The 27,916-nt window shown below is 37.4% G+C and overlaps 2 protein-coding genes across 3 annotated transcripts in view; one reads left to right on the top strand and one right to left on the bottom strand.

The window, feature by feature from the left end:
* The window catches only part of Las (lipoyl synthase, mitochondrial), a 73,435-nt gene extending 48,357 nt beyond the window's left edge, over nucleotides 1-25,078 (bottom strand). The window contains exons 1-2 of the mRNA XM_089845337.1: nucleotides 24,938-25,078; nucleotides 19,134-19,286 (exon numbers count right to left, since the gene is read on the bottom strand). Coding sequence (XP_089701463.1) covers nucleotides 19,134-19,136 — 3 coding nt within the window. The 5' untranslated portion in view covers nucleotides 19,137-19,286; nucleotides 24,938-25,078. The remainder of the gene's footprint in view (nucleotides 1-19,133; nucleotides 19,287-24,937) is intronic.
* Nucleotides 462-27,916, top strand: gol (ring finger protein goliath). 2 transcript variants are annotated; one of them, XM_089845330.1, is made up of 7 exons: nucleotides 462-1,623; nucleotides 23,645-23,895; nucleotides 23,975-24,046; nucleotides 24,123-24,205; nucleotides 24,286-24,382; nucleotides 24,449-24,546; nucleotides 24,634-27,916. In XM_089845330.1, the coding sequence occupies exons 1-7, from the start codon at nucleotides 915-917 to the stop codon at nucleotides 25,250-25,252; spliced, it is 1,929 nt and encodes a 642-aa protein (XP_089701456.1). In that variant the 5' UTR covers nucleotides 462-914; the 3' UTR covers nucleotides 25,253-27,916. The 2 variants fall into 2 exon arrangements, with proteins under 2 accessions (XP_089701456.1, XP_089701455.1); XM_089845329.1 differs by having other exon boundaries at nucleotides 463-1,623; nucleotides 24,449-27,916.

The raw sequence follows: 27,916 nt of genomic DNA, 5'->3' as shown, positions 1-27,916 counted from the left end.
CATAAGTCAATTCCTACAGTCAATTTTCCACAGGTCAAGAAATGAAAAACCATAAATTGCAGGTATTTGGGAAATAGTTTTGTAAAATATTGATGTCAAAAACCGCAACCCTATCTTTGTACCAAAAACGAAATATTTCAAGTATTTTCATGGGAAGGTGAATTAAAGTGGTAGTCACACATTTCGTAAATAATTTTCAAAACTACTGTACAATAAAAAAAATAAATAGATACCCAATGTCGCTCATAATATTTATTTGTAACAATCTTAAGTACCATTGATTTACCAATTAGGGTCAATTAGAAGTTCACTTCAGCCGGTCAAACGTGGGTAGCTCATAAACACCCCACCATTAATCCTAATAATCCGTATGGGACTTAAATCTCTTGACTAAATTCAACAACAACCCAAAAAATAAAGCTAAACAAGCCAGGAGATGGCGACAAGGTATCGCTATTTTCCCTTGAAGTCATCCAGCTGGTCTTTTGAAACCTATAAGCCCCAGACTGTCAGAGCTCAGAAGGGAAGTTGAAGCCTGGGGAAACTAGAAAATCTTCGACGTTCGCGCAGCGGCAGAACCGTTCTGACAAGGATTAACTCCAGAACGTAGGTACCTCCGCTCTCTTCCTCCGTCTCTGTATATTCTTTAGTGTACCCGAGTCTAAGTGAATCCCGTTAGCCTGCCTGCCACCGTAAACGTCAAGAATCTCGTCATCGAGAACCCGTACCCTAGACTATACTATAGGCGTTTGCGACCCCTAATTATTCCTTTTTCACGACTGGGCTTCGCGCGATTAGGAGGACAAAGTTACGGGGGACATTAGTCCCCAGTCCTCCGTTATTACGATTAAAGAAAAAATACGGACTGAATTTAATGAAATGGTTCTTTCGGCTGGGATGCAATCTTCATTGCTATGATGGGGTATTGGCGTCCGCCCGTTACGACCATGTTTAGTCGGTCCCAAAAAGGTCACTTGAACCGAGACCTCCTCGGAGTTCGCGTTAAGCCTAAATCTTCCGAATCGAATTTTTCATCAGCAGCCGGAAGAAAAACGGGTAACGTCGAGCCGTTCTCCACCGAGTTAGAGGCTTCTTCGCCTTTATCTCGATCCTCCTCTTCAACATCTTCCGCATCCTTTGTCGTCGCGAGATATATGGGTGCCAAACCAAACCGCGACCAAAAAATTCTCCTATCTTGGATAATGTTGGCATTTTTCCTAAACTTCCAACCATTGGCTTCCATCCCGCCAGTATCGGCGGAATATACTTATTACGAACACGAAGACTACACCTTCGCCAACTTGAACTGCTCCTACGTTGACCAGAGTGACGGTCAAACCAAGTTTAAAAACTTTAACGACGCCGGCAAATTCGGTTCGGGTCGCGTTGAGACCGTACTAGGGGTGGTGGTCCAAGCCACCTCTCTTAACCACACGCGTTTTGACGCTTGTCAACCCTTGGACACTGACACCATACCCCAGGGTGAACCGTGGATCGCTCTTGTCCAGTATGGGACGTGCGGAGAAGCCACCAAACTCAAGAACGTCCAAAATGGAAACGCGTCAGCTGTATTGGTGTACAGCGACAAAGTCGGACATAGAGTGATCAAAATGAACTATAAAGGTGAGTTCTGATAATCTCATTGATTTTACTCCGATGCACGCCTTTGTTAAGCGCTCAAGTATCGCGATAAGATTTTGACAACAGATAGTTTTCACTGTATATCGGCTCTCTCTCTCTCGTTTAAACTTCAGCGCAGTGTTGTCAGACCCTCGATGAGCCGAGAAAGTCAAGTACTGGTTCAAATTGAACTGCTACCCTTTCTCAAAAGTCTCTTGGGTCAACACTGGAGGAGGGGGGGGGGACGAGAAGTAAACTCCTTCAATGAAAAGTATACGCGTCAATATGTCAATATATCAATATATTTACCAAGCCTTAAAAATTAAATTGAACCCAACAAAATATTTTTTCTTAATTTCAAAAACGAGTAACTAAAGTTGTTAAGTCGTTATTTGCTCTCTACACGTGATTTCAGTTGCATGCCTGGCTCCGTAGTTTAAGTCTTTAGGGCTCATATGACCCCTATAACTACCCTCAAATTATCAGTGGAAACACCGCTTTGCTACCCGGAAATACAAAGTTACCGTTTCAACCTCAAAACAAAAGGAATATTTTAACCCACTTTCTAGGATGCATATTAAAAACAAGTTTAAAAATTTTGAAAGAAAAAAAAGTGCAGGTCGAACGGTCGAATTTTAAAAGGACTTTCGCTTGAATGAAGATTGATAATTAAATAAAAACCGGTTTCATAATTAATTTTTTAATCCCATTGCTTTAAAACTCCTTTAATTTCAAGGATTCTCTATTTTTATTTAAAAGACCCGTTACTTATGAATATAAATGGTATAAATTGTAGATACGAAAATGGAATTTGATAACTTCCAATGTAATTAAATTCTTAAGCCGCTAAAGTTAATAGTATACTTCTGCTATAAGTAAAAGTATTTCCAGCTAATTGCGTAATTAAATAAAAAAAGAAAAGAAAGAAAAACGCATCTCTCCCAATCCCACCTTGACTTGACCTTCAAGACAATGCAATAAAATTTTACAAGGAAAATTTACTTGAGAAAGTCCTTAGAAAAACACGAAATTTTGACATCACCCCAGGACCTTGCAAATTTGCCAACCCTAAAATGGCGCCATGTAATATTTAACTATATTCAATTGCGTACATAAATGAAGAGGAAAACCTGAGATTTTTAAACTATTTCATTAATATATCACCATAAAATTGCAAACATCGCCTTAAATATTGATTGTAAAATACGTATAAATTTCCTGAAATATGGTTTTCACTATACATTAACTAATTCTTCGAGCATGGCGTCGTATCGTTAACGGCCAATACGAAACAAGGAAAACTAATGACAATATTAAAAACTAATTAAAACTTTCCCCCTTAGGATGAAAAAACCTTGAAGAATTAATAAATTAAAGTTGGTATCACTTTGCATAATGATTTGTTAATGACGTTTTAAGAGTTCGTAACCCTTGCACGCGTGCATATTAAGTAGTGAAAATGACTAGCGTAAATTTCCGGGCCATTTGGGGTAGGGCGATTGCGTTCAGTGCGAGTGACCATCCTAACCGGTTTTAGGAATCTAATAATATTATAGGGAATATCGGTATGAACGAAGCGCGTGCGTCCAAATTCATTTTAGACTTTAGAAGATCGTGTCACCCCCTATTTAGGTCTAACCAAGAAGTGATATCTAGTTTATTAGGGAGAAGGTATAAGATGCTTCAGCATTCGTGCGCCATAGTCCCAGTCCCCCTTTCAAAATACAAGGGGGGACGTAAAAGGAGGCCGGGCTATTTCGCTACACTCTCCTCAGTCGGAAAATACGTAATTTTCGTCATTCGCGTCGCGCTGACGTGAGTTTTCAAGAACCAATGAGATGCTGCTGGTTGTAATTTAGAGGCGGGGATTAACTCCGGACCTACTATACGTTTGGACTGGAGATAAAGTTGGAAATATGGCGAATTTATACCTTCTCCCTAATAAACTAGATATCACTTCTTGCTATAACCAAATGTGTTAAAAATTTTAAAATCCTTCCCGACACCGACTCCGACCCAGAGTTGTCCCTATTAATTTGTATTTTGCGAGGTGTCTTGCAATGATTTTTAAAATTGTCCCTTGCACAAAATTATCAACGCACAACCCGCACATCTCCCCTACTAGTAAAAATTTTAAATAGAATCAAAAATAAGAATAACTTAACTTTAATCTGACCCTCCCCATCTTTAACCTCAATTTAAAATTGGATTTAAACAAAACACCACCAAAAAGTCCCTTTTATATTATTATAAAAGCCCATCCAACTGACGTCGTACCCTTAACCCCAAAAATTTTAATTAAATTTGGGGGAATGGGATACTTAAGAGAAGTGAATTTCCATTCGTCCAACCAACCATAATCAAGAAGAGTCTTTCACAAATGTCTGCACTACAAAAGGTTTTGTACTTTTGTTCCTATTTCTAGTTTTGTACTATTTTTAAAAGATCCAAGCTTCAAAGGGGAAAGTCACACAGAAGTGAATTAACTCAAAGTAAAAAGTTAAACCTCAATCGTCTATGGATAGGTTTTCATTAAAGTTGGCTAGAGAAAATTCCTTCCCCTTTGCATCTCAGCTTAAACTTCAGTCAGAAGTATATAATACATCTGACAAGTATATAATATATACCACAAAGCAGCAGGGATAATTGTAACATGATTCTTCCCAACATCATTTTACATTTGGAGTGCTCAAGGTTACTAAACCGAATCACATACGCGATAAATACTACCCTCATTCATTAGCTATTTGATGCTAAGGCGCATGAGTTTGTGGATTTTTGTCCCACATCAGGACAATCAAGGTTTGTGGGTTGATTGCTGTGGATTTAGTACCAAAGAGTTATAGAATTCACCCCCAGCACGGTGCGATGCCCATCTGAAGTTTGATGAGCAGTAAAAGCAAACAAAAGGACTCCCTCGCCTGGGAAAAATCATGTTACACAACTAAAGTATTAAGATGACACAGAGCGTCATCCTTCTTCTATTATACCCTTATATTTCAGTACAGTGTTGTGACTGTTATCAGACATTCTCAAATTATCCAAGTTTGTCAAACACTGATTCAAACTGAACCACTAGCCTTTCTCTATGCAGATTGATTCTTATCTCTCAAAGGGCCTGGCAACACTGCGGGTTGAAAACTTATGTATCGCGGTGATGGAAACCTGATAACTTTCTGCTAATATCTAATAAGAAAATTCTTCCTTGTCTTTATCTTTACTCAATGGAAAAGCTTAGGATCCTCTATATACTGTTTATTCAAACTGATGTAAAGTATAGAAACAAAGGATATTCGATATTTTTCAATATTTTTCTAGCATAAATTCAAGCATTCTTTTATTGGTTCAAATAACTTGAACCAGCACCACCACTCTGCTTCAGTGCAGATTTTCCCTTCAAAAATTTTCCCCTTTTATTTTTATCTGATTTTCACTGGCGTCAATCCAAAAATTTCTCCCATAATATTTTTCTTCCGTTTTTCAAAAGCTTCGTGTTTCCCCTTCCGACCGATCGATCCAATCCTTAAGTGTCACCTTACACGAGTCAATTTTAACAAAGAAACCTTCCCCCGCCTTTAACAGCAATGCCAAGAAACATTAGGCTACAATATAGTTCCCCGTATATTCTTGAATGGTTGTAGGAAAGAAATGTTTCCTTACTTCGTTCGGTTGTCCGAAGAACAACTTACAATGTCACTTTACTACAGAAGAAAGGGTTGTAAAAATAGTCGTAAAGCCTTGGATATAGTGTCAAGTATAACGGAACGTTCGTAAATTTTTTTAACCCTTTACGAAATTATCAGGTTAAGATTATACCATTGATAAAAGCAATAGGGGGTGTTAAAATGCCTTACTCTTCGCTTTAAAGTTAAGTTGAAACAAAGTCCATTTATAGATCTCCCGCAGAGTACGTAACCCTTTCACGTAAGTCCCAAACTAGCTGTGGCTTTCTCGAGTCCTATCTTATCGTTTTCCCGCCTTGTCACTCCGTCTCTTCTCCATCCAATCAGACAGAATGATAGCCTCCCATTATGACTTTTCCCGCAATTTTTTCCCGCCTAATATTTCTTAATAGACCCCCAAGACCTCAACCGATTTAAGCGCGTGCCAACATTGTTTAAGCTAGAGTGTAGAGAAGGTTAAATTTCTGAACTGTGATGACAGTTGCGTGTTTGCGTCTGAGCTAAGCCTAACATCGTTGAGGGAGGAGCCAAGATTCGTGAGGTAATTTATACTTCCATATTGATGGGTACAATGCAGAAGAAAAGCTGAAAGAAACCCACCAATATGGCTGCCAGAACCGTGGTAATACTTATAAGGGTGTGACATACTACTCAGTAAACTGATATCTCTTAATCACGCTTGGAAGAAGAGTTACGTGTAATTACGTTCCATCTCGCTTTTTGGCGCCTGCGCTGTACTCATTTTGTATCACGAGAGTGCGCAGAACCGGCAATGTATCAACCCCCTTGTATGCCCCACTACTGAGGGATGCCTACCCTACCCCTTTTTAACATCTAATAGGTCTGTAAGAGAGGTTCTAAAATCTAAATGCAAGGATAACCAAAAAGCCCTAACATTTGTGGAATGCGAATACATAGGCATGACTTCCTATTCCGAAGAACTATTTTCTTTAACTAAAAGCGAGCTCTCCTAGATTTCTTTTTTTTTTCCTTTCGAATTTTAACCGATGAGTGAAAATCTTTAAAGAGCAATTGAAGAAATAAGAAAGGTTTTTTTTTTGTTTCCAAGGGGAACTTTTAATTCGTCATATTTAAATAACAGATTCCAATTGGAAATTCAAGATTTCCCTTTGCTAGAAAGTATTGGACCCCTCGCTAACGTCGAGAACATCCCATCATCTCTAGGAAGTAATTTCGTTAGCATGTTTCGGATTACTTCAGACAAGTGTCTTAAAAATTGAATACCCAGTCCGCAGCCCTGAAAAGGGATTAGGGTTTTAAGGGTTCAAGGGAAATTCATTTACTCCAGGGATTTTCGAAAGGTTCCTTTCAGTGTTTACAAAATATTCCGCGTGAATGCGGATTAATTTAATGTTCCTTACTTTTTATACGATGTTACCTAATAAGTTGGTAATCTTTTTATGGGGGAATTAGTATCGGATTTTGGGTAATACCAAACTTCTTTCGTTTTTTTTAACCCGACGTGGTTTTATGGTTATATTTAGTTATTTTGCATTTCAAAAGGTAGCTTCCACCAGGGATAGATTTAATTTTAGAAGCAGGAATGGAGAACGGTTAGTATTTACTTCAGTCCGACTTATAACCCAGTTAAGAGCCCCTCCCTCCAACACGTCACGAAAAGCTTAAATTATCTTATTGGCTCACTTAAACATACGTTTTGATGACGTTGCTGACGGGGTCGGCGAAAAATACGTAATTCCTTTTTAACCTCAGTCGCTATGACCCGCCTCTTCTTTCATACCCCTCCGTCACGTGGAAGGGGGTCCGGGACTTTGACGCGCGCCCAGATAGATTATTCTGTTCTCCATTCCTACTTCTAAAATTAAATCTATCCCTGCTTCCACTAACAGGGCTACAGAATTTCTCCCAATCTCTCATATAAAACTTAAGTGCAGTGTTGTCAAGTTGGGTCAAGTACTGAGTCAAACTGAACTGAACTACCCTTTATCTTAATTCGCAATCTCTTGACTCACCAACGGCCTGGCAACACTTGTGGAAAGGCAAAATCCCCTTTAGTGTAAACATAAGTTCATAAGATATGTTCACTATAAGTTTGTCACTGGTTACAAACTGGAGCTTGTCTTGAAGTGACGTACGTCATATATTCGAGGTAAAGCGACGCCTGGTGAGGCGCTGTCAAAGGCTTAGGACAGACTAAATAGGAAGATGGAAGTCCTGCAAAATTAACCACCGAGTGTAGGACTTCAATTCTCGCTTGTCGTTCTCGAACTAGCTCTTAATAAGTTTCTAGCATTACGAAGTATAGCTAGTGTCATACTAAAAGAACATAACCTATTACCATTAAATCACCTTTAATGGATTAATCAATTGAAAAAAAAATTTAATGAAGTATTTCCGTATTTGCAATAAGCGTAAACTTTAAAATTAAAGGCCAGAAAGATCAAATATAATTATTTCCAGTTAGGTAAAGCATAACTGCAATCAAATTATGTTATATACGGAAAAATTCCGTGACCTGACATTAGTTTTGAAATAAAGGATTGAAAAGAATCAGTATAAAAGGCCACTGTTCATAACTAACATATCTCCATGAAAATTTAACTTCTCTTTCTTCAAAAAAGAAAACCTATAACAGTGACTGTAAACTGGCGCTGTATAAGGTTACCTCGTATCTATTCCTATTCATTAAAATATTCAACGAGATTCATATAGTCAAGGTATAACCCCATGCATGCATCCCATCTCTGTCGAAACTTATTTTCTTTAAAAATATCTTGAAATTCACTGCCGGATTTGGGGATTTGGCCCATCGCTTCCTGGGCTAATTTTACGGTTCTACGGTTCAAGCTCTCAACCGTGACATTAAGATATAAAGAGGAGGGAAGGGAAAACTGACTGTATCATTTTCAACGTTCCGTGCAAAATTATTTCGAATCTATTCTTTTAGAAAATGAAGAGATATAACCCCGGCCGCGACCGAAGTTACTTATCGGGTCACATCATTGATCATTAAAAAAATTAAAAAGAAAATCAAGCGATTTTTTTATCGATTCTTTTACTAATTAATTATAAGACCCGACTGCTTAGTGAAACATTCAGGAAATACAGTCTCCGAATGATTTTAAAATTCAATTTAGTTTGTGAGATTTCGTGGATAATTTTAAAATTGCACCTCCGACCAATCGCGTAACGCCTTGCCTTCCTGTTAACAAAATTCCCATCGCACGTGCTCTACATCTCGCGCCACTATTGTTGTCACATCGCCCGCAATTTTTGTCAAATCTCGCGCTAAATTTCATTATTAAATTAAATTGCCACGAGAATTTTTTTTATAAGATGACAGAGCGTTACGCGATTGGTCGGAGGTGCGTATTTCAAATTATCCATAAAATCTCATCAAACCTAATTTGAATTTTAAAATCATTCGGAGACTGTATTTCCTGGATGTTTAACTATGAAAATTGATCTTATAATTAGTAGAAGAATCGACCAAAAAAATTACTTGATTTTCCACTTAACCCTCCCTTTAATTCCTTAAATTGTATTTCAAAACTTCAGTTTAATCTATGATTAAGTAAATGAACGTCTTATATAATGTAATAATTATTCGCTTTTAATTTAAATTAAAAACCTTTTAAAAAAATAAACAAAAGTTTTAAGTTACGCTATAACATTTAGGGCAAGGTTTCCGTGGTTTGCGTCGTTAAACTTATTATAACTTTCGATTTAAATTTAAAAACCCTTCTTGGAAAGATTCCGCGTTAAAGCTGCCAAAAACGAGGGCAAGTCGTTGGTTATACGCTGTGTAATGCTGGATATTATTTAATTCTTAAAAGAGGACTAAAATTTTCTGTTTTCATCGGCCTCATTGTCACTACGACGTGCTGCGTATATTTATAAACTTCCCAACATATAAAAGTTCCCATAAACTTGTTACGTAGTTAAAGATCCTTGAATCGCGATAACTACATTTAATTAACATAATAAAGGTATTCAAGGTTACATTAAGAAATATTCCTCTAATTCGATAAAAGTATTTTTTTTAATTAAACCCGTTCAGGTATATAAATCGAACACGTGGCCAGAAAGTCTCGTGTTTGTGTTAATAAACCTAATCGTAGTTTCAGTTTGCAAATACCAGTTAGCTAACTTTAAAACGTTTTAAGCTTTAACCGCATTAATTTACCTCCCATGCAGCAAAGAGGGTAGTTATCGCGTTAGTTTCGTGGTTTCCTTACATATATAGCGTATAACCAAGAAGTGATATCTAGTTTATTAGGGAGAGGGTATAAGATGACGAAATATTCGCGCGCCATAGTCCCAGTCCCCCTTTCAAAATAAAAGAAGGCCGGGGCTATTTCGCCTCTCCTCAGTCGGAAAATACGTAATTTTCGTCATTCGCGTCGCGCTGACGTGAGTTTTCAAGAACCAATGAGATTCTGGTTGTAATTTAGAGGCGGGGATTAACTCCGGACCTACTATACGTTTGGACTGGAGATAAAGCTGGATATATGGCGCAAATTTATACCTTCTCCCTAATAAACTAGATATCACTTCTTGATATAACCCTGATAATATGTTTAAAAAAAAAACCCAGCAACTTTGCAAATTAATTTCATATATACAGGGTGTTTATGATAAGTCTGGCATAAATTAAGGGGGTTGTTCTTTGGGCGATTCATCAGAAACACTCTGTATAATGCTGAATTCATTTCTATGTCATGACCGCAATTATAAGTTACGCAAATAAATACCTATTTTATAAGCTATTCAAGGTTCAATTTTTACGACTTGTATAATAAAACTTTCTTTATAAAGAAATATATTAAAAACCAAATAATGGCCATTGATAAAAATAAAATAAAAAGAAAATCTATGTAAAAATTGAATATTGATCCACATTTATGCGGAACTTTCAGTTGGGGTTTTATCAGCTCTCAAAATTCTCAAGTGGAAAGAAAATTCAACTTGAGATGTCTGGACTTTTTTTATCTAGAATATTCGATTTTCGTTTCAGGATTGAAAATATTGACTCAGCTATAGTTTATCTAGGAAGTGCGCCCAATTTTTAAAGGGGATATAAAACTATTTAAAACCTATTTTGAAAATAAGCGTGCAGCTAAGAGATTGTCTTGGTTGTTTTGTTTTCGAAAGAACATGCAAAATAATGAATATTTGAAATATTCATATTTCCCTATTGCCTAGGCTCCTGCTAAATAATAAATAATTATTTCATATTGTCATAAGTTTATAAGATATGTTCCATACAACACTACCTATACATCGTAATGCTAGAGACAGCTCGTTCGAGAACGACAAGCGAGAAGTCCTACACTCGGTGGTAAATTTTGCAGTCCATCTAATCCTATTTAGTCTGTACTAAGCCTTTGACAGCACCTCACCAGGCGTCGCCTTACGAGAATCTATGACGTTTCAACTACGTCACATCATGACAAGCTCTCAGTAACCAGTGACAACACACTTATGAAACATATCTTATTGCAGATACAAGTAATTTCAGTTTGAAACATTTATTACTTTGCACGCTATTCGAATAAAACTGCAAAAACTGTACAACAACAAAAAGAAAAGTAAATAATAATTTATAAACTTTATCTTTGCGTGTCAGTTTCCCCTCATTTGATAAAATAGCGATAACCGTTGATCAACACAAAACTTTCGAAACGTTTAGTGTTTGTAAATATAATGTCCCTTAAAATGAGTAAGCCCTGTTTAGGTTTGCCTTTGGATCATTGAAATATTCAGGCCTCCACTATAGGCAACTAATTCGGGTTTATGGAGGGTAATTTAGATAGAGGTAACCTCTATTAATAGCGTTATATTTTAGTAATAACAATGGGAGGACCTCCCCAGACACTTTAAGTGGGGGGATATGTAACGCTATTCGTGAATTTCTCAGCCAAATTTTTCTATGGCACGTTTTCGGTAGTTTGAAGAAGAAATTAATTAATATGTTGACAAGACTAACAAGGCCTAAAGTTGTTCTTTGGTCAAAATTTATAGTTATAGCTTGGCGTAATCGTGAAAGTTACCATAGTATATTGTCGTGTTTAGTAATTAACTGTAAGACAAGTTCCAAGTTTGTAACCGGAACTAAAGAGGCCTCCATTTTTAAGCCTAATCAAAGCCCAGTACCTGCCATAGTTTACCAGTACAGTGTGTTTTTCTGAAAAGTCTGCCATAAATTAAGGGGGATGTTCTTTGGGTGCACGATTTTGAGTCGGAAATGTAACTTCTATCTCCATTTTGATTGCCACAAGGGACACTGTTTTCGAGTTAAGATTGTCCGAGTATTTTACGGATGACCCCTTAAATTTAATTAAGAAACTGATTAAGACAATTATTTCTAATTTAATTAAGGGGTCATCCCTAAAATATTGATAATCAAATCATAACTTGAAAACAGTGTCCCTAAGGTCAAACAAAATGGAGATAGAAGTATAGAACATTTTCGCCTCAAAATCGTACACCCAAAGAACACCCCCTTAATTTACATCAGACTTATCAGAATTTCAGAAACACCCTGAACACGTTATTTCAACCGGAATTATTTCAATTCACGCAGAAAAAATATACAGAACGTGTTGTATAAAACAGAACACATTATTGAGTAACGTCATTCATTTTTCGCGGGAGGTTTGCAAAGCTCGGCAGCTGTTGTTACTTAACATTCTAATAGCGTTTTCCAGGATTTTCGTCACAAACAAAAATCCGTGTGGGAAAAATTTCCCTTTCATCCACGTTTTTGGCTTTTGTTGTATAAGAAGTTTCTTTCGACATACATGAGGGAGGAAAAACCACAAAGATAATTTCTCAGAATGTATTGTGTATATAGACAGCTTATACCGAACCAGTATAAAGGAGAAAAAGGTTTTTACGTCGTAATTAAACGAATCGCTTTTTGACCTAAAAACTGACAGAAATACGCCCGGATACTGCAGGCGACTTACTAACTTCCCAATCCACCATTAGTGGAGAGGTGAACCCATAGAAGAATTGAGAACATCTATAGACAGAATCGGGCTGCGTGGTTAGGGAGCCTTCTGCTGACAGTCTTTCTTAGGTGGGCGTCAGTGAGTTCAGTTACCTCTAGGTAGATATACATAATTTTTACGTTGCGAAATCACGTGTAAATAAAAAATTAAGTTCTTGTTGCTATAACCAGGTGGCACCTTACGCTTGCTCTCAACTAAATCTAGTGAACTATGGGTAATTTTTGAGTTCAGGGGGGATTCTCATAGTGTGTCGGTACATACAAACAGGGATAGGGATAAATGAGGCAAGGTGGAGTGGGAATGATAATGATCGACCAGTGACACTGAAACTCTCCCAGTGTACCTTGCGCACGCCCCTACCATTTGGTAGGCGATTGTTAAGTGCTGCCACGTAACGCCATTGTATTTTTATGAGAACTAGCTTCTATTTCTAAAACAGAGGGGGCGTCCTTTACTATTCTGTACTGTACGACCCTACCTAAACGCTGAGGATGATGGGAGGACTTCGGTGGGGATACAGAGGTAACGTTGGAGGTATGGGGGTTTCCATCACTCTATCCTTCAAGATACAAAGAAAGTTTTTGCTTTTCCCTCTTAAATTCATCGCAATGGAATCAAAAAATTAGTTTTAATACGTTCTCGTGTCCTTAAATGCGTTCCAATCATCCGCTAAACTCTAAAAGAGGCCTAAATGGCAAACCAGATTGAGAGGGGAGGATATATAGGTAGGAGGCCACGTGAACGCGGATGGGTTGCGGCATACGAGGCCAGACCAACGCAACGCAACGCGCCTCATAGCTACTAGCTAGCTAGCACTCTCGCTTAATCAAGATTCTGGTGGTAGGTACTTATCCCTCCCAACAAATTCCCTCTCGTTCTCTTAAATACCCGGAAATGAAGAGTTTATTGTCATTTGTTGAAAAATGAGACATCAGCGGAAGACAATCTACGTGGGGGGAACAAAAGAGAGGGTGGACGTTTAAAGCTTTTAGACTTTTGAGAACTTTCAAGCGCAGGCAGAACTTTACAACCGTCCGACATCTTTTTAACGGTATATGGTGAATAGGAATGAATATAAGGAGATGATATTTTCATCAAACAAAAGAGGTTTTGGTCAGGGGAAAGGGGGGGAGAGGATCTTATCATCTTTTAAATAATTGGTTGGTGGAACCCTTAATCCTTAATCGATTTGAACTGATCATTTTACCTAATATATAGCGACCGTATTTCCTCGTATTCAATTCCTAATCGAAAGGTTAATTAGGGCCCAAGATAATCAACCCCTTAGATCAATAAAGAGATACTTCCTCTTTATATAATCCTTGTTCTCATTGAAAACAAAATTAGATTCGATAAACTTCAAATTATCCCTCCCTTACGCAATCTGTAGCCTAAAAAATAACCTGAAACTAAAATCGTCTACACGCAAAGTATAAAAAAGAAGTGATATCTAGTTTATTAGGGGGAAGGTATAAGATGCCTAAGTGTTCGCGCGCCATAGTCCCAGTCCCCCTTTCAAAATACAAGGGGGAACGTAAAAGGAGGCCGGGCTATTTCGCAGCCTCTCCTCAGTAGGAAAATATGACTGTAATTTTCGTCATTCGCGTCCCGCTGACGTGAGTTTTCAAGAGCCAATGAGATGCTGGTTGTAATTTAGAGCCTTGGATTAACTCCGGACCTACGTTTGTTTGGACTGGAGATAAAGCTAGATTATAAATGTGGCGAATTTATACCTTCTCCCTAATAAACTAGATATCACTTCTTGTTATAAAAGCATTTTTTTTGTGCGCCATTTTACAGATGTTTTCCCGATAAATTAAAAAAAAACTTTCCCTTTTAACTTCCTTCCGCAAGAATTAACGGTGATAACTAATATTATCACTGCAATAATAATATACAATTAAAATTCCATTCGAGTTGCATTGTAAATAAACCGTACAATATTTCCATGAGTTTTAGTATAATTTGTTAACATGGTTAATGATTAAGAAAAGTGCAGTTAAAAGATGCCTATTTGAATAAGTAAAAGCCGGATATCCGTTTAAAAGATGGGGGGAAGAGAAGAAAGGATATAGCATAAAAGATAGGGGTAGTTAAGTTCTAGATAGAGTTCCATCTTTGACGTCACTCCTTTCCGGGCGTCATGTACGAGTTACTTCCGGCGATTTAAAACGTACGAGGATTTGGTTATTATAGTTACAAAGAGTCACAGATGCAAATATGGTCGGTGCTAATAACACACACTCGTGATTTAATAAGTGTCCTTAGCTTAAATCTAATATTAGGTAAAAGCTTGGAGAAATAATAATAATAAAAAGCAGCTAGATCTAAGCCTCGGTTAGTCCTGATTGTCCCCTCGTTAATCAAAACGACGTAACAACGCTCCTCTTAAACCAGATCGCCTTTAATTAATAGTTATACCCCCATCGAAAAGGAGTTTCGGTGGGGTCAACCTCTTGACAGATTGGGAATGCAGTTAATCAAAGTAACCTAACCTGGCCCGGGGCTTCGCTGACAACTAGGGTTGTCTATAGGGGAATCTGCGGGTTTTTCTCAGAGCGCGCGGTCTCGAGACTCGAGAAAAGAGAGACTCCCGCGAGCGTCACGAGTCTGTCGTCATGGCAACCACCAATCAGACTCTACCAATCCCAAAAGGGCCGTTGCCTAGCAACGACCCTTCTCTCTTTTCACCTCTCTCCGGAGTATCAGGGATACGTTATAAGCGATCCTAGTTGGATGATGAACAAATGATAATGCGAAAGCTTTTGGAAAGTGAAAGGGTGATTTTTAAATTAATTTAATTACCTAGATTTTAACTCAAAATCTGAAAACTAGACAGTTAGGGCGTTCATAACATATTAGCAACGATAGTAACGTCTGTTAAACGCCATAATAATTATAACGACGCTACTTTTCTAGCAGTTTATCATCAACACTGCACAGCAAATTGTCCAGGAATTATACCGATATGTTTAGCAACTCTGGAATCATGGCCATCCACCCTGACATACGACACACGATGAAGGGGTGGGTGATAGATTTTGTCCTCAGGGTCCAAGGACCACGTCCCTTTCGTATCGTGTCAAAACTCTGCTGGTCGAGGTGGCGCGGGGGAGGGAGGTTAAAGGGGGATAAAGGGGTCACGTTTAAAACGGTATACCACCTACGACGAAGTTGATCCGAAAACCCATGGTATTATATGTATAAAGTTCCAAGTTTTAGATTTGGAAAGGAGGAAACTCCCACTAATAAGGCAATTTAAGCTCAGGGTCAACCAACCATGAGTCCTAATGGTATTTACCCAGAGTCCGACTGACTATACTCGGTTTTCTAAAGTTCTACTAATGAAGTATATAACCCTTTTCATTCATTTTGAATTTATTTCAAAAACGTGCAAGGGGCCTGATGTTCCTGATAAGTCTGCCATGCATAAATTGAGTGGGATTTTCTTAGGGTGCACGACGTCGAAAATGTATAACTTCTATCTCCATTTTGATTGCCCTAAGGGACACTGTTTTCGAGTTATAATTTGATTAATGTTTTAGGGATGACCCCTCTTAATTAAATTAGAAATCATTGTCTAGTTAAGTTTCTTAATTATTTAAATTTAAGGGGTCATCCATAAAATATTCTATGCAATCTTAACTCGAAAACAGTGTCCCTTAGGCCAGGGATAGATTTAATTTTAGAAGTAGGAATGGAGAACAGAGTAATCTGGGCGCGCGCCAAGTCCCGGACCCCCTTCCACGGGACGGAGGGGTATGAAAGAAGAGGCGGATCCTAGCGACAGAGGTAAAAAGGAATTACGTATTTTCGCCATCCCCGTCAGCAACGTCATCAAAGTGTAGTTTAAGTGAGCCAATAAGATAATTTAAACTTTTCGTTACGTGTTGGATGGAGGGGCTCTATACTGGGCTATGAGTCGGACTGAAGTAAATACTAACCGTTCTCCATTCCTACTTCTAAAATTAAATCTATCCCTGCTTAGGCCAATCAAAATGGAGATTTTCGACTCAAAATCGTGCACCCAAAGAACATCCCCTAATCTATAACAGACTTATCAGAAACACCCTGTATACAATTATTCATTCTGGTTATAAAACCCTGTTAATTTTCACTAATATCGCATTAAGCCAAGTTCAATGCACGGCTTTTTAAAAATTTATAACTAATTCCCTTTGATAAATACTTGAACACAATTTAGTTCGTCTTTTTCGAAGTGAATTAAATCTAATGAACATTTACCGAAAAAACCCTTATTCCTTTCCCTAAAACTAATTTTGCGACCGTGACATATCGTACCATGTTTGTTATTCCTGCTGGATTATGTCAATAAGGGGTCGGGGGGATCATTGTACGCGCGTTGTAAGCACAGACAATATTAGCGCAAGGATACGTATACTATAAACGATCCGACCGAGAGCTAAAGTCAATAAAGTCATCCCTGCATGTCACTCGAGTCGCGTATGTTGTACGTTATAGAATACAATAACCCTAAAAGAATGCTCCAAAAAGCTAGCTACTACAGTGTGGTGGTTTTATTATATCTCAACTGACATGAAACAGGGTTCATACAACTTTTGGAAAACAAATTTCCCTGAGATTTCCAGGTTTTTCCCCATATACTTCCCTGAGTTTCCCAGGTTTTTCCCGTATATGGAGTATCCTATGGAGCAAATGTTAACGAAGCAGGATGGACAAATAGGACTATTACATAATCAAAGGACATCCCCCTATCTCTAATATAACCAGAGTTATGAGCCTCCAAAGTTTAGTGTAGTGTTAATCCTATGGAGGGGGTATTTTTATGAACATTTTGCTTAATTACTCGGCCCCTGTTTGACGCTAATTTCCCTTAAGTTTACTAAAAATTATGAATTTCTCCAAGTTTTTTGTCAATTATTAATTTCCCTGATTTTTCCCTGTTTTCCAGGTTCGTATGAACCCTGTGAAAGGGTGTGTCTTTAGTTAAAAAAAAAAAAAAAAAAAAAACTTTTTGGGTTGGGACCTAACTAAAACCGATCCGGCGCTGACCTTGAGTGTCCCCAATAATTTACTGACAGGTCAGATTAAAAAATTGTCAAAAATAGAACGTCGAAAACTTTGTATACGAAAGTTTTGAGGTCGTTTGTTGTCATTTGTGATTTATATAACGTTATTATCTAAATAAACAAAAATACACTCGAACGACGGAAAACTAATATAAATTAATATTCAAATAAACAAACTATAAGTAAACGTGATAATGTCCTTCCTGTTGTGTTGCGTTATATATATACATATGTATATGTAAAGGTAACAAGCAGGTGTTTACACTGCTATCATAAACAAATTATTCGTTCCGAACACGCGAATGATAACAAAATCCCCACCCATTAAAAAGCAAGACAACAAAAACAAAACGTAAGCGTATGTCTCAACACCATACTTCTTAATAAAATTCAATTCCATAAAACTGGGTAACCTTCCCCACTTCGCCCCCTCCCCAAATTAAGAATAAAACGGGGTTATAAATATTGGCTAAGATAAATTTAGAATAATTGCATTCGCTAACAACCTTGGATTGGCGAGGTATTTAATATTTCGTAAAATTTTGGATTGTAGGGCTTACACCAAAATCTCAAAAATAAATGTTGAAAAAAAACTTTTCACGATAAAAATAGGAACCAAAATTTTGAAAGTCAGAACCCCTAACCTTTTCAGAATGCGAGAATTCAACCAATACCTAAGGGGTAAGAGGTTCGGTTTAGCAGACGCCATTAAACCAATGGCGGATGGTGCAGTAGTCCTTGATTTTTTTAAGACTAATTAAAAGCAAATTATTTTGATTTTATTCGAATATTTAATTCTTTTTATATTTAGAAGAAGGCCGTTCTTTTAAGGTATAATCAATTATGTTACCTAAACTTTAATGTTAAAAAATCTAACAGTAATTTAGACTTTTAATGCTAATGTTTTGAAAAAAAAAAAAAAAAAATGTTTCTAGGTATAGAGATAACGTGCTAACTGTCATATTCACCATCGCGAAGAATTTTGGCTAAAGGCGTATACATTTATCTAACTTTCATTTTTGTTTTGACCCGATACTGTAGTGTTATCCGGATTTTCCGGTTTTGTGGGAGGTAGTTTTAGTTTTGAAAACTTAATAGTGTTTACCTTATTTAACCATTAAACTATATATTATTACGGTATTTTATATTTGAAGGAAAGAAAGAATAATATATTAAGTATATAACTTAACTTCCTTAATATCCTTAATCACATATAGTTAGGGTGATTTTTGTAACGAGAATAATGCATGGTCTATTCATTTAATTATTTAGTCCTGATTTAATTTAATTTGTTGCATTAGCAACCATTTCTTTTCCGGTTTGTTCAAACCCCCCACCCTTTGTTTAATCACGCCATTTCCCATTTACATATGTAATTATAGTATTGAATTAATAATTGGTTTGTTTTAATTGTTGGCGGCTAGCTTTCAAGGTCAAGGTGTTTTGTTAGAGGAAATTATTTTACACTCCGGAAGAAGGGCTTTTTATAACACGGAACTAACTTCCGTTTGTTGTTTAAATAAAATAAATCTCGTGTTCACGAGTTCAACGTTTCCTAACTATTAGTTTCTAAATATTATGTAAAGATTGATATAGTTAGGGTTTTACTTATGATATTTAAGTCATAACACGCGAAAGTGGTGGTTTTAAGTACCATTAGACATGTCACTAGTGTCTACGTGACTTTTTGCTCGTAATATCATATAATTTTAAAAATAAAATCAAACCGCACCTCGTGACTTCGGCAGAAAAATAGAGACAAGTATAACGGATGTACTCACCATATATCTTGAAGGTCGTTGAAACCAGTAATTATCCAGCGTCGATAGTTAACTCTGTCTCATTTTATATATTATAAAGTCTCGTTTTACTTCAGTTCTTCGTGAAAAATTGGCGAAGGTCAAAGTTCATCCCATCTTTACTGGAGCCTTATCCTGAAATTAGACAATATGGATTAATATTGAGAGTTTAATGCTTTATGGAAATTTCCTTCAAGGCTTAGGCCACAATTAAAATAAATGCATTAATGATTGATTAATTATTTGTTCTTAAACTTTCGATATTTAAACGTATCTACACAAATTAAGATCTGTGGAGAAATTACGCAACGTAACTTTCAAGAGCGAAGCTTACTATCTCTAAATGATTATTACACAATTTAAAAGATTCATATTTCCGCTTAAGACCATATAATTTCGCAAAATTAAACATTAATAAGTGTAATTCACCTTTATTATATATATGAATAATTAATTAATTTAAATTCATTATCACGAATAAGAGAGTAAATAAAACGCTCCGTTAAAACAATAAGCAGACGATAATTAATTAGGCTGTAATTAGCAGCGGGGCTGTAAATAAATAATTTTTAAATTGGACATTTATAAAAATTAAAAAAATAAAATTACCCAAAATGGATTAAGATTTTCACGAATATTTTTTTGAATGGTTTAAGTCCTCATCTTCGTGCATGTATCATATTTGGGGAATAGCTAAGAGGCCAATATTTAAACCATTCACTCATTACAATTATCATAAGTTTATAATATATGTTTCATAAGTATGACACTACCTATACTTCGTAATTCAAGAGATTTACAGCTCGAGCTAGTTCGAGAACGACGGAAGCGAGAATTGAAGTCCTACACTCGGTGGTTAATTTTGCAGTCCATCTAATCCTATTTAGTCTGTACTAAGCCTTTGTCAGCGCCGAGTCACCAGACGTCGCTTTACCTCGAATCTATGACCTACCTCACTCACTACATGACAAGCTCCAGTTTGTAACCAGTGACAAACTTATGGAACATATCTTATAAAATTATATAATTATTCATTGCACAATGCGAATGAGTCTAATTAAGCATTTTCTTTTCATTAATTTAAAGACATCCGCATATTTAGATAAAATTCAAGCTGATATTATATCAAATGGCGGCTGCTCTAGAAAGGTCCTTTAAAACAAGTAAAATTAATGCTCTCCCTCATTACAAACAGATGCCGGTTTGAACTTTAGGAGGCTGCTTTGGGATGCATCCACCAAACCATGGCTAATGTTAGCTGTGTTGTTCCCTAATATAAATTTAAAATTTCTCTCCAACCAAAAGAGATTGAATTGAGCCTACAAAATTTAATGCAAAAGGCTTATAAAATGGATCCCCATGTCGTCGTAATCCAACATTTAAAGCCGCCAAACTTGGAGACACTAAAGTAAATGCCTTTTCTTGATGTACAGAAAATGCAAGAGTGGTTGGGACCCCTCCCAAAGATATAGATTCTCAACAATCTCGTCTACTTATTGTTGCATCACAAGTTCATAAGATATGATATTCCATAAGTTTGTCACTGGTTACAAACTGGAGCTTTTCATGAAGTGACGTAGGTCATAGATTCGAAGTAAAGCGACGCCTGGTGACTGGGCGCTGTCAAAGGCTCAGGGCCGGATTAAGCAATTTTGCACCCGGGGGCCGAGATAGTGTGCGCCCCCTTAAGTCGTAAAAAACGGAATAGCAAATGTCCCTAAGGGGGAATAGTTAAACTCAATGCGCCCCCAACAAGCCTTGCGCCCGGGGGCCAGTCCCCCCTGCCCCCCCCTTAATCCGGCCCTGCAAAGGCTTAGTACAAACTAAATAGAAAGTAGGAAGTCCTGCAAAATTAACACCCACCGAGTGTAGGACTTCAATTCTCGAATGTCGTTCTCGAGCTAACTCGAGCTGTAAGCCTCTAGGGTAGTGTCATACTTATGGAATGTAAGATATCTTATAAACTTATGGTGATGACATCTATAAGAATTTTGTGGGCTATTAGCTATAAGGGGAAGAAAGAAAAGACGCGGTTTCAATCTTGTAAAAAAATTGCGATTTGGACGGCTTTTCTAATCCATTAAGCTCGCGCCTCCTTTCGTGTCTTTTCCACACACACAAGAAGAAAACAGACAAAAACCTCAATTCCCGCTGAGAGTCCCGGTACCAACACCCTTCCTTCCGTTTATGAGAAGTTGAGAAGCGATTGCGTCGAAGATGATTTGACCTTGCCAGAGATTTCAAAGCCGGGCGATAAAGGCTTCCATCAGATCCATAGACTGGTACCATAGATAGACGTACGCGATATAGTTTCCCCCCATTCAACGGAGATGGGGTATATTATATTATATATTTTCTAAAGCATGCATACATACATAGAGCGATAGATCCCCCTTTTGGCCCTAAGGGAGGAGGGCTTGCTCCTTATCGATTGGGCAAAGCTTGGGCGGAAGCCTAAGGCCAACATAAACGCCCACCACCCCAGCTCGGCTATAGTAAGAGTATACCGTACGTCAGACCAAGGCCGACACCACAAGGGGAAAATAGGGCGGAACGTTTAAGATAATTAATACTAAAGACTATTCAATTCCCCCCTCCCCCTAAAAACTCTTACCTAAATGAGAGTATAATATCATCACGTGATTTTAATTCTAAAACAAAAGCGATCGTCCCGTTTATAAACAAAAACTAAAAGTTCATAAGATACGTTCCATAAGTTTGTCACTGGAGCTTGTCATGAAGTGACGTAGGTCATAGATTCAAGGTAAAGCCAAGGAGGCCTGGTGAGGTGCAGTCAAAGGCTTAGTATAGAGAGCATTCAGATGGGATAGTAGTACGTCACACCCTCCCAAGTCTTACCGCTGTTCTGGTAGCCATATTGGGTGGTCTCAGCTTCATTCCTACTTTAAACCCACCAATATGGCAGCGTAAATTACGTCACGAGACTCAGCTCCTCCTCCAACTGAAATCTCCCTATTGCAGACTAAATAGGAAGATGGAAGTCCTGCAAAATTAACCACAGAGTGTAGGACTTAAATTCTCGCTTGTCGTTCTCGAACTAGGTATCTCGAGCTGCAAGTCTCTAGCATTTCGAAGTATAAGTGTCGTCATACTTATGTATGGAACATATCTTATAAACTTATGCGAAAAGTAAATGTAGCGAACCAAAAATAAACAAACATTCCGTCCAAAAAAACATGCGACGTGACATTTTTACTTGACGTAAGAAATTATTATAAACGAACTACATACGAATTTAACCAAAAAAAAAAAAACATTTATCTAAATACCCCAAAATAAAAAGTTTATCTATTCCATAAAAAACCGCCCCCTCACACACAAAAAGAAAAAAAAAGAAGAAAAATTGCTAAAATGATTTAAATCCCTGAATGATATTGAATTTGTTTCTGCCATTTTCGTGGACACACGATCGCAAAACACATCTAAACTAAAATTACAGCCAAATTTTATTTCCAACTGCAATGAGGAGAGGGGTGAAAATGCAACTAAGAATTTATAAATTTCCTTGGCGAATGTAGTCGCAATCGCACGTCCCCCCTAATTCGAGTAATTCACTCACTCGCAACCCGCAGGTGTGACAGTTCAATATTCACTGACTGATAAAATGAATTCGTCGTATACTTTTTCAGTTATTCGATCTAGGGAAATATTAATAGTGACAGTATTTCTCCCCATCCGGCTATAAAGTTGAAGGAGAAATCTTTCGGAACCGTAGGGTAGGGATGGCATGATGCGAACTTAAAACCCAGTAACCATAAATATCTCTTTTTCCCACCCAAAAACGAACGGGGGTCTTTTCTTTGGAAAAAGAAGCCCAGGAGGAAGGAGAAATTTATTTAGGAAGTTCCAGCGGGTACCCAAAATAAAATAAAAAAGAAAAGGGGGGGGAGAAACGTTACGTTTCCGTTGTCATAGAAACACGTTGGTTCCTTCTCCCTGCCTCTTATAATCCCAATACCTCCTCCTCCTCATCCTTCTTGTTAGCCAAGCAAGAAGCAACCCCCTTTGGGATTTGCATCGCCCGAAGGTCCCGATGTTTCAGCTACCACCGTATAGCTTAGCCTTTTCTTATAAATTTGACGCTAACGACGATAAAAATATGAAATGAAAACCGATACTTTTTTTTACAAGATACCCGAGACGACTAAGAAGAATTTCTATAGTGGGTGTTAGCTTACGTTATTTGGGGGGCGGGGGATTTCGATGGAAGTTTCGTGTTCAAACTTCAAGATGAACTGTATTGTAATACCATTGATGCATTTTAAGTTAATTGGCCTTCCGTGTCTCAAGGGGTGCTTTGGGGGAAAGTTACTTTGGCGTGGCTTGTCGAGTAACCTGTCAAGTTGACGTAGGCCTGATCCTAGCTCTCAGACAGGCAAACTTACTATACGGACCCGAGGGTCTTAAGTTGTATACCAAACTGTTTCGTAAACTAATTAGTTTCCTATTCTATCTGTCCTTCCGTTAAACAGCTCATATTGTGACGGTTTTCATCAGCAAAGACAAGACGGAAGAACTTTTAACCTTGCTGGACAATGGTACGAGGGTCATGATGCAAATTAACATTGGCAAGAACAGTCCTTTCCGTTTGGCCAATATCAACCGGACGTCCGTGTTATTCGTCTCAATTTCTTTCATCATTTTGATGATAATATCCTTGGCATGGCTGGTATTCTACTACGTCCAAAGGTTCAGATACATCCACGCCAAAGATTTGCTCGCTGTTAGTACCACTACCTCTCCCAACAATAAACCCAGTTCATTTTAGTTCTAAGCTAAAACTAACTGTCTGTAATTTACAGAGAAGACTTTGCAGCGCGGCTAAGAAAGCCTTAGATAAAATACCTGTTAAAACAGTCCGTGCAGGGGATAAAGTGAGCCTCGAACTTAATTTAACAATGGTGGGATATTACAGAAGGGTTTTCATATTGTCGAATTATATACATTTAGGAAGCCGAAGGCGATTTCGAATGCTGCGCTGTGTGCATCGAGCCATTTAAAGTGGGAGAAGTGGTTCGAACGCTTCCATGCAAGTACGTCAAAGTTTTTATTGTCTTTTGGGGTTTTAATTCGTGCGCGCGAGTTACTAGCGTAAAATTTTCCTCCTCAACAGGCACTCTTTTCATAAATCGTGCGTGGACCCTTGGTTGTTGGAACAGAGGTCGTGTCCGATGTGTAAAATGGACATTCTCAAATACTACGGCCTAGTGGTAAAAACGCGCGACGCCTTTTCTTATCAAATTGGGCAACATTCTGAATTGTTCTACCATCCGCAGTTCACGGGAAGCCAGGAAAGCGTCCTGAATCTCGACGACGCGGACCTCCACCCGCATCACGGCCAGGCGGAAGTCGAGATCACCCATCACGTTCCTCTGTACGTACATTTGAACCAAGTCGATAGCCCTAGTCACCACTACCCTATTCAGTCTCCAATCAATCATTCTCTGGTCAATGGAAACAGCTCGACGACCGGGAGTAGCAGCGGAACTGACGAGGATCGACCGCGTCATCCTCACAGTCCATCGCAGCCCCGTTCCCCTCTCAAAGCGGCAACGGCGGCCACCGTGTCCCGCGGCGGTACCCCTTATCCTCCTTCGAGTCTCTTAACTTCTAGCCCAACCTTTACCCCTCCGCCGCAAATAGTGACCTCGGCTATATCCGTCATAGAAGGCAATCTCATCTCCCCATTAGGCGTACCTTCCGCCACCGCCATTTTGCCCCCCTGCCCCAGGGACTCGCCCGTAATTCCGCCCCAGCAAACTCACCACAGACGATGGGGCAGCGCTCCACCCGGAGCTCCAGTCATAGCCTGTCCACAAGGATCCAACATCGTCGACACTTTTGGTTCCGGAGGAACCACCACCAACTTGGGGCTCGACTCCAATATGTTGAGCCCCGCCGCATTTTGCGCCATAGACTTGACGGGAAGTGACCCAATCTCGTGTAACCAGGGCAAATTAGGTAGTTTAGAAACTTTAGCTACGTCGCCAAATCAAATTCAAATTGGGAAAAAACTCAGTCTACCATCTTCCGACCTGGGTTTACACACGACGCCGCCACTGGCTCATCACCATATGTAGATATAACCTACGAATTATATTAATTATAATTAAAATTTAATGAGAAAAAAATTAAAATTAAATTATTTAACGTTCAAAAGTGGTTGCGAAGAAGATTATTTGGGCTTAATCTATAGAGCTCAATTTGAGGTTGTAAATTAATAGTCACATGTATCATGTTAAGATAACTGTATAGTACAAGGGGTAAGGCTGAAAACATATGAGAAGAAAAAATAAACAACGCCCGTTTAAGTTGAATTATTAAAATGGAAAAGTTTAAGTACTAACTACAGTTACTGAAAATGAGGAATATGGTTTAATTTGTTTAAAAAAAGACTTTGACCATCGTTGGTCTTCAGTCAAATTCTCAAAGAGAAGCGCCTCGTTATTTCCAGAGGCTTGTTGTCTTTTTAAAACAAAGCAATCCAATTAAGGGTTCAAGTTTAAGAATTCATTTAAATCATGCGAAAATGGCTTAATTACTTATGTGGCCTAATTATTTGTTACTTTTCCTATTTAAAAAAAAATTATTTATCTTAAAAAAAAAAAAAATTCCAAATAAACTGTGATCCGTTTTGAATATTTTATAAAAAAAAAAGACTTTCGTTTGGTATTTGATTATTTTTAAATCTTTTGTAATTATTAAGGTTATAATTGATTGGAGAGAAAAAAATAAATAAATATGATGAAACGCCTTAGCTACAACAATCACAAAAGACCTTTAACGATTAAAAAAACAAGAAAATTAAAATTAATTTTATAATAAATTAATCTCGTTAGAATTAAAACAAAACTCTAAAAATAATTATAGGGGGTAAAATTTAATTCCAATTTTCGCATTATTTCTAATTAAACAGGGTCCAATTATCGTAAATTGCTAATGAGATCTATGGGACAAAATGTTAATGAATTAGTAATTGATAATTATTAAAAACTAAAAAAAAACATTTACATATCATTAGGAAATTAAAATGCGGCAATTACGCTAAGTTTTACGAGGTTGCGAGTACCCAAACTTTCAGGTTCTACCATCTTTTCTTTTTTAATTTATATTATATTAATTATTATTCACTGGAAGCTTGCTTGCTTATCCCTGAACACCAGTTTTAAGAGAAATTTGAGACTCCCACACCGAGGTGTTCAGAGAAGAGCAAACGTGCCAGGATTCATTTCAATAAACTAATCGCGTATGATTAATTAGTTTATTTTGATGCAAATTTCTTAAATTAAAAGAAAAAGTTGGGAAGCTGTTGTTTGGGCACCCCTTACCTCTAAAACTAACCGTTTTTGAGCTAATTCCTCAAAGTTATACGGAATTTTCAGGTTAAATTAGTCAAATCGGGCTTTTCTAGCCATTACCAGAATGCAAAGTAAATGATAAATATTGTCTGGATTATTGTAGTTAACAAGTTAACTCGCAACATTAAAATTTAGTGCCAATATTTCGCCACTATAATTATTTATTAAACTCTAGTAGTAGCGGTAGCGTTGAAATACATAGACTTTAGGGTAAAAAAATAATTGAATATAGAAGTCAAAAATTAAGGTTAATTGAAGGTATTGCTATTAAGGAATTATATGGGGCTAAACAAATACTGATTAAATACAGTAACAGAGGTTATTTTGTAAGTCAAATTTTCCTAAGCGTTGATAAATAACTTTGTAAAAAAAGTGGCCCTAAATTAATATTTCCAACTTAAACCAAGGGACAAAAATTTAAAAACTAACTATAGTTCAAAAATCTATATTCATGTAAAAACCTACAGTATTTAGTTTATCGCTAAGTTATCAAACTGCTTTAATTCCTTTTAAAATATTAACGTAAACACGTGCCATTTTGGGGAAGTGTATAATTTTCTTCCTCTATACTTCCCTTCCTATTTCCAGACAACCTACAACATTAAACCAAGAAGTGATATCTAGTTTATTAGGGAGAAGGTATAAGATGCCTAAGTATTCGCGCGCCATAGTCCCAGTCCCCCTTTCAAAATACAAGAGGGGACGTAAAAGGAGGCCGGGCTATTTCGCCTCTCCTCAGTCGGAAAATATGATTGTAATTTTCGTCATTCGCGTCGCGCTGACCTGAGTTTTCAAGAACCAGTGAGATGCTGGTTATGATTTAGAGGCGGGGATTAACTCCGGACCTACTATACGTTTGGACTGGAGATAAAGCTAGATTATAAATGTGGCGAATTTATACCTTCTCCCTAATAAACTAGATATCTCTTCTTGATTAAACATTAACAACTTTAGCTGTTAATAACTTAATATCGGTTAGCAACCAAATAATTTTGATAGCCTAGTGTTAATCTACTTCAGTTTCGATAGGTTCCACAATATCTTAACTAATTAAAACGTAAACATTGTAAACGTAAAAATCTACCAAGCCCCCCAGCTCAATGTTTAAAAAATACTGTAATACCGTATTAAAAAAAAAACTTTATGAAACCAACTAGTTAATTCATGCAACTGCAACTGTTGGTGGTACTAAGGATCGTATTCCATATAACTATTGATAAAAAATACTCTGAAGTATTTAACTGTAATTCTCCCCCCTTTTACCGTTAATTAGTTATTAATTAAGATAATGGAGTGAAATGAATTGATTTATTGTTATTACGTTTTTAGGCGATTAAATGTTTGTTCCTAATGTAGGAATCCTGACTAAATAAATTATATTAATTA

The sequence above is a fragment of the Phalangium opilio genome, unplaced genomic scaffold, assembly GCF_054372755.1.
Source record: "Phalangium opilio isolate 3A_F unplaced genomic scaffold, DU_Popi_V2 ptg000079l_1, whole genome shotgun sequence".
In the NCBI taxonomy this organism is placed as follows: domain Eukaryota; kingdom Metazoa; phylum Arthropoda; class Arachnida; order Opiliones; family Phalangiidae; genus Phalangium; species Phalangium opilio.
Note: the sequence above shows the minus strand (reverse complement) of the source record. Positions and strands in the feature narration are given on the sequence as shown.

Coding starts and splice junctions, on each gene's coding strand:
- gol (XM_089845329.1), top strand. CDS start 915: ATGATGGGGTATTGGCGTCCGCCCGTTACGACCATGTTTAGTCGGTCC. Junction 1,624..23,644: donor GATCAAAATGAACTATAAAG/GTGAGTTCTGAT, acceptor TCCGTTAAACAG/CTCATATTGTGACGGTTTTC. Junction 24,383..24,448: donor TCAAATACTACGGCCTAGTG/GTAAAAACGCGC, acceptor TACCATCCGCAG/TTCACGGGAAGCCAGGAAAG.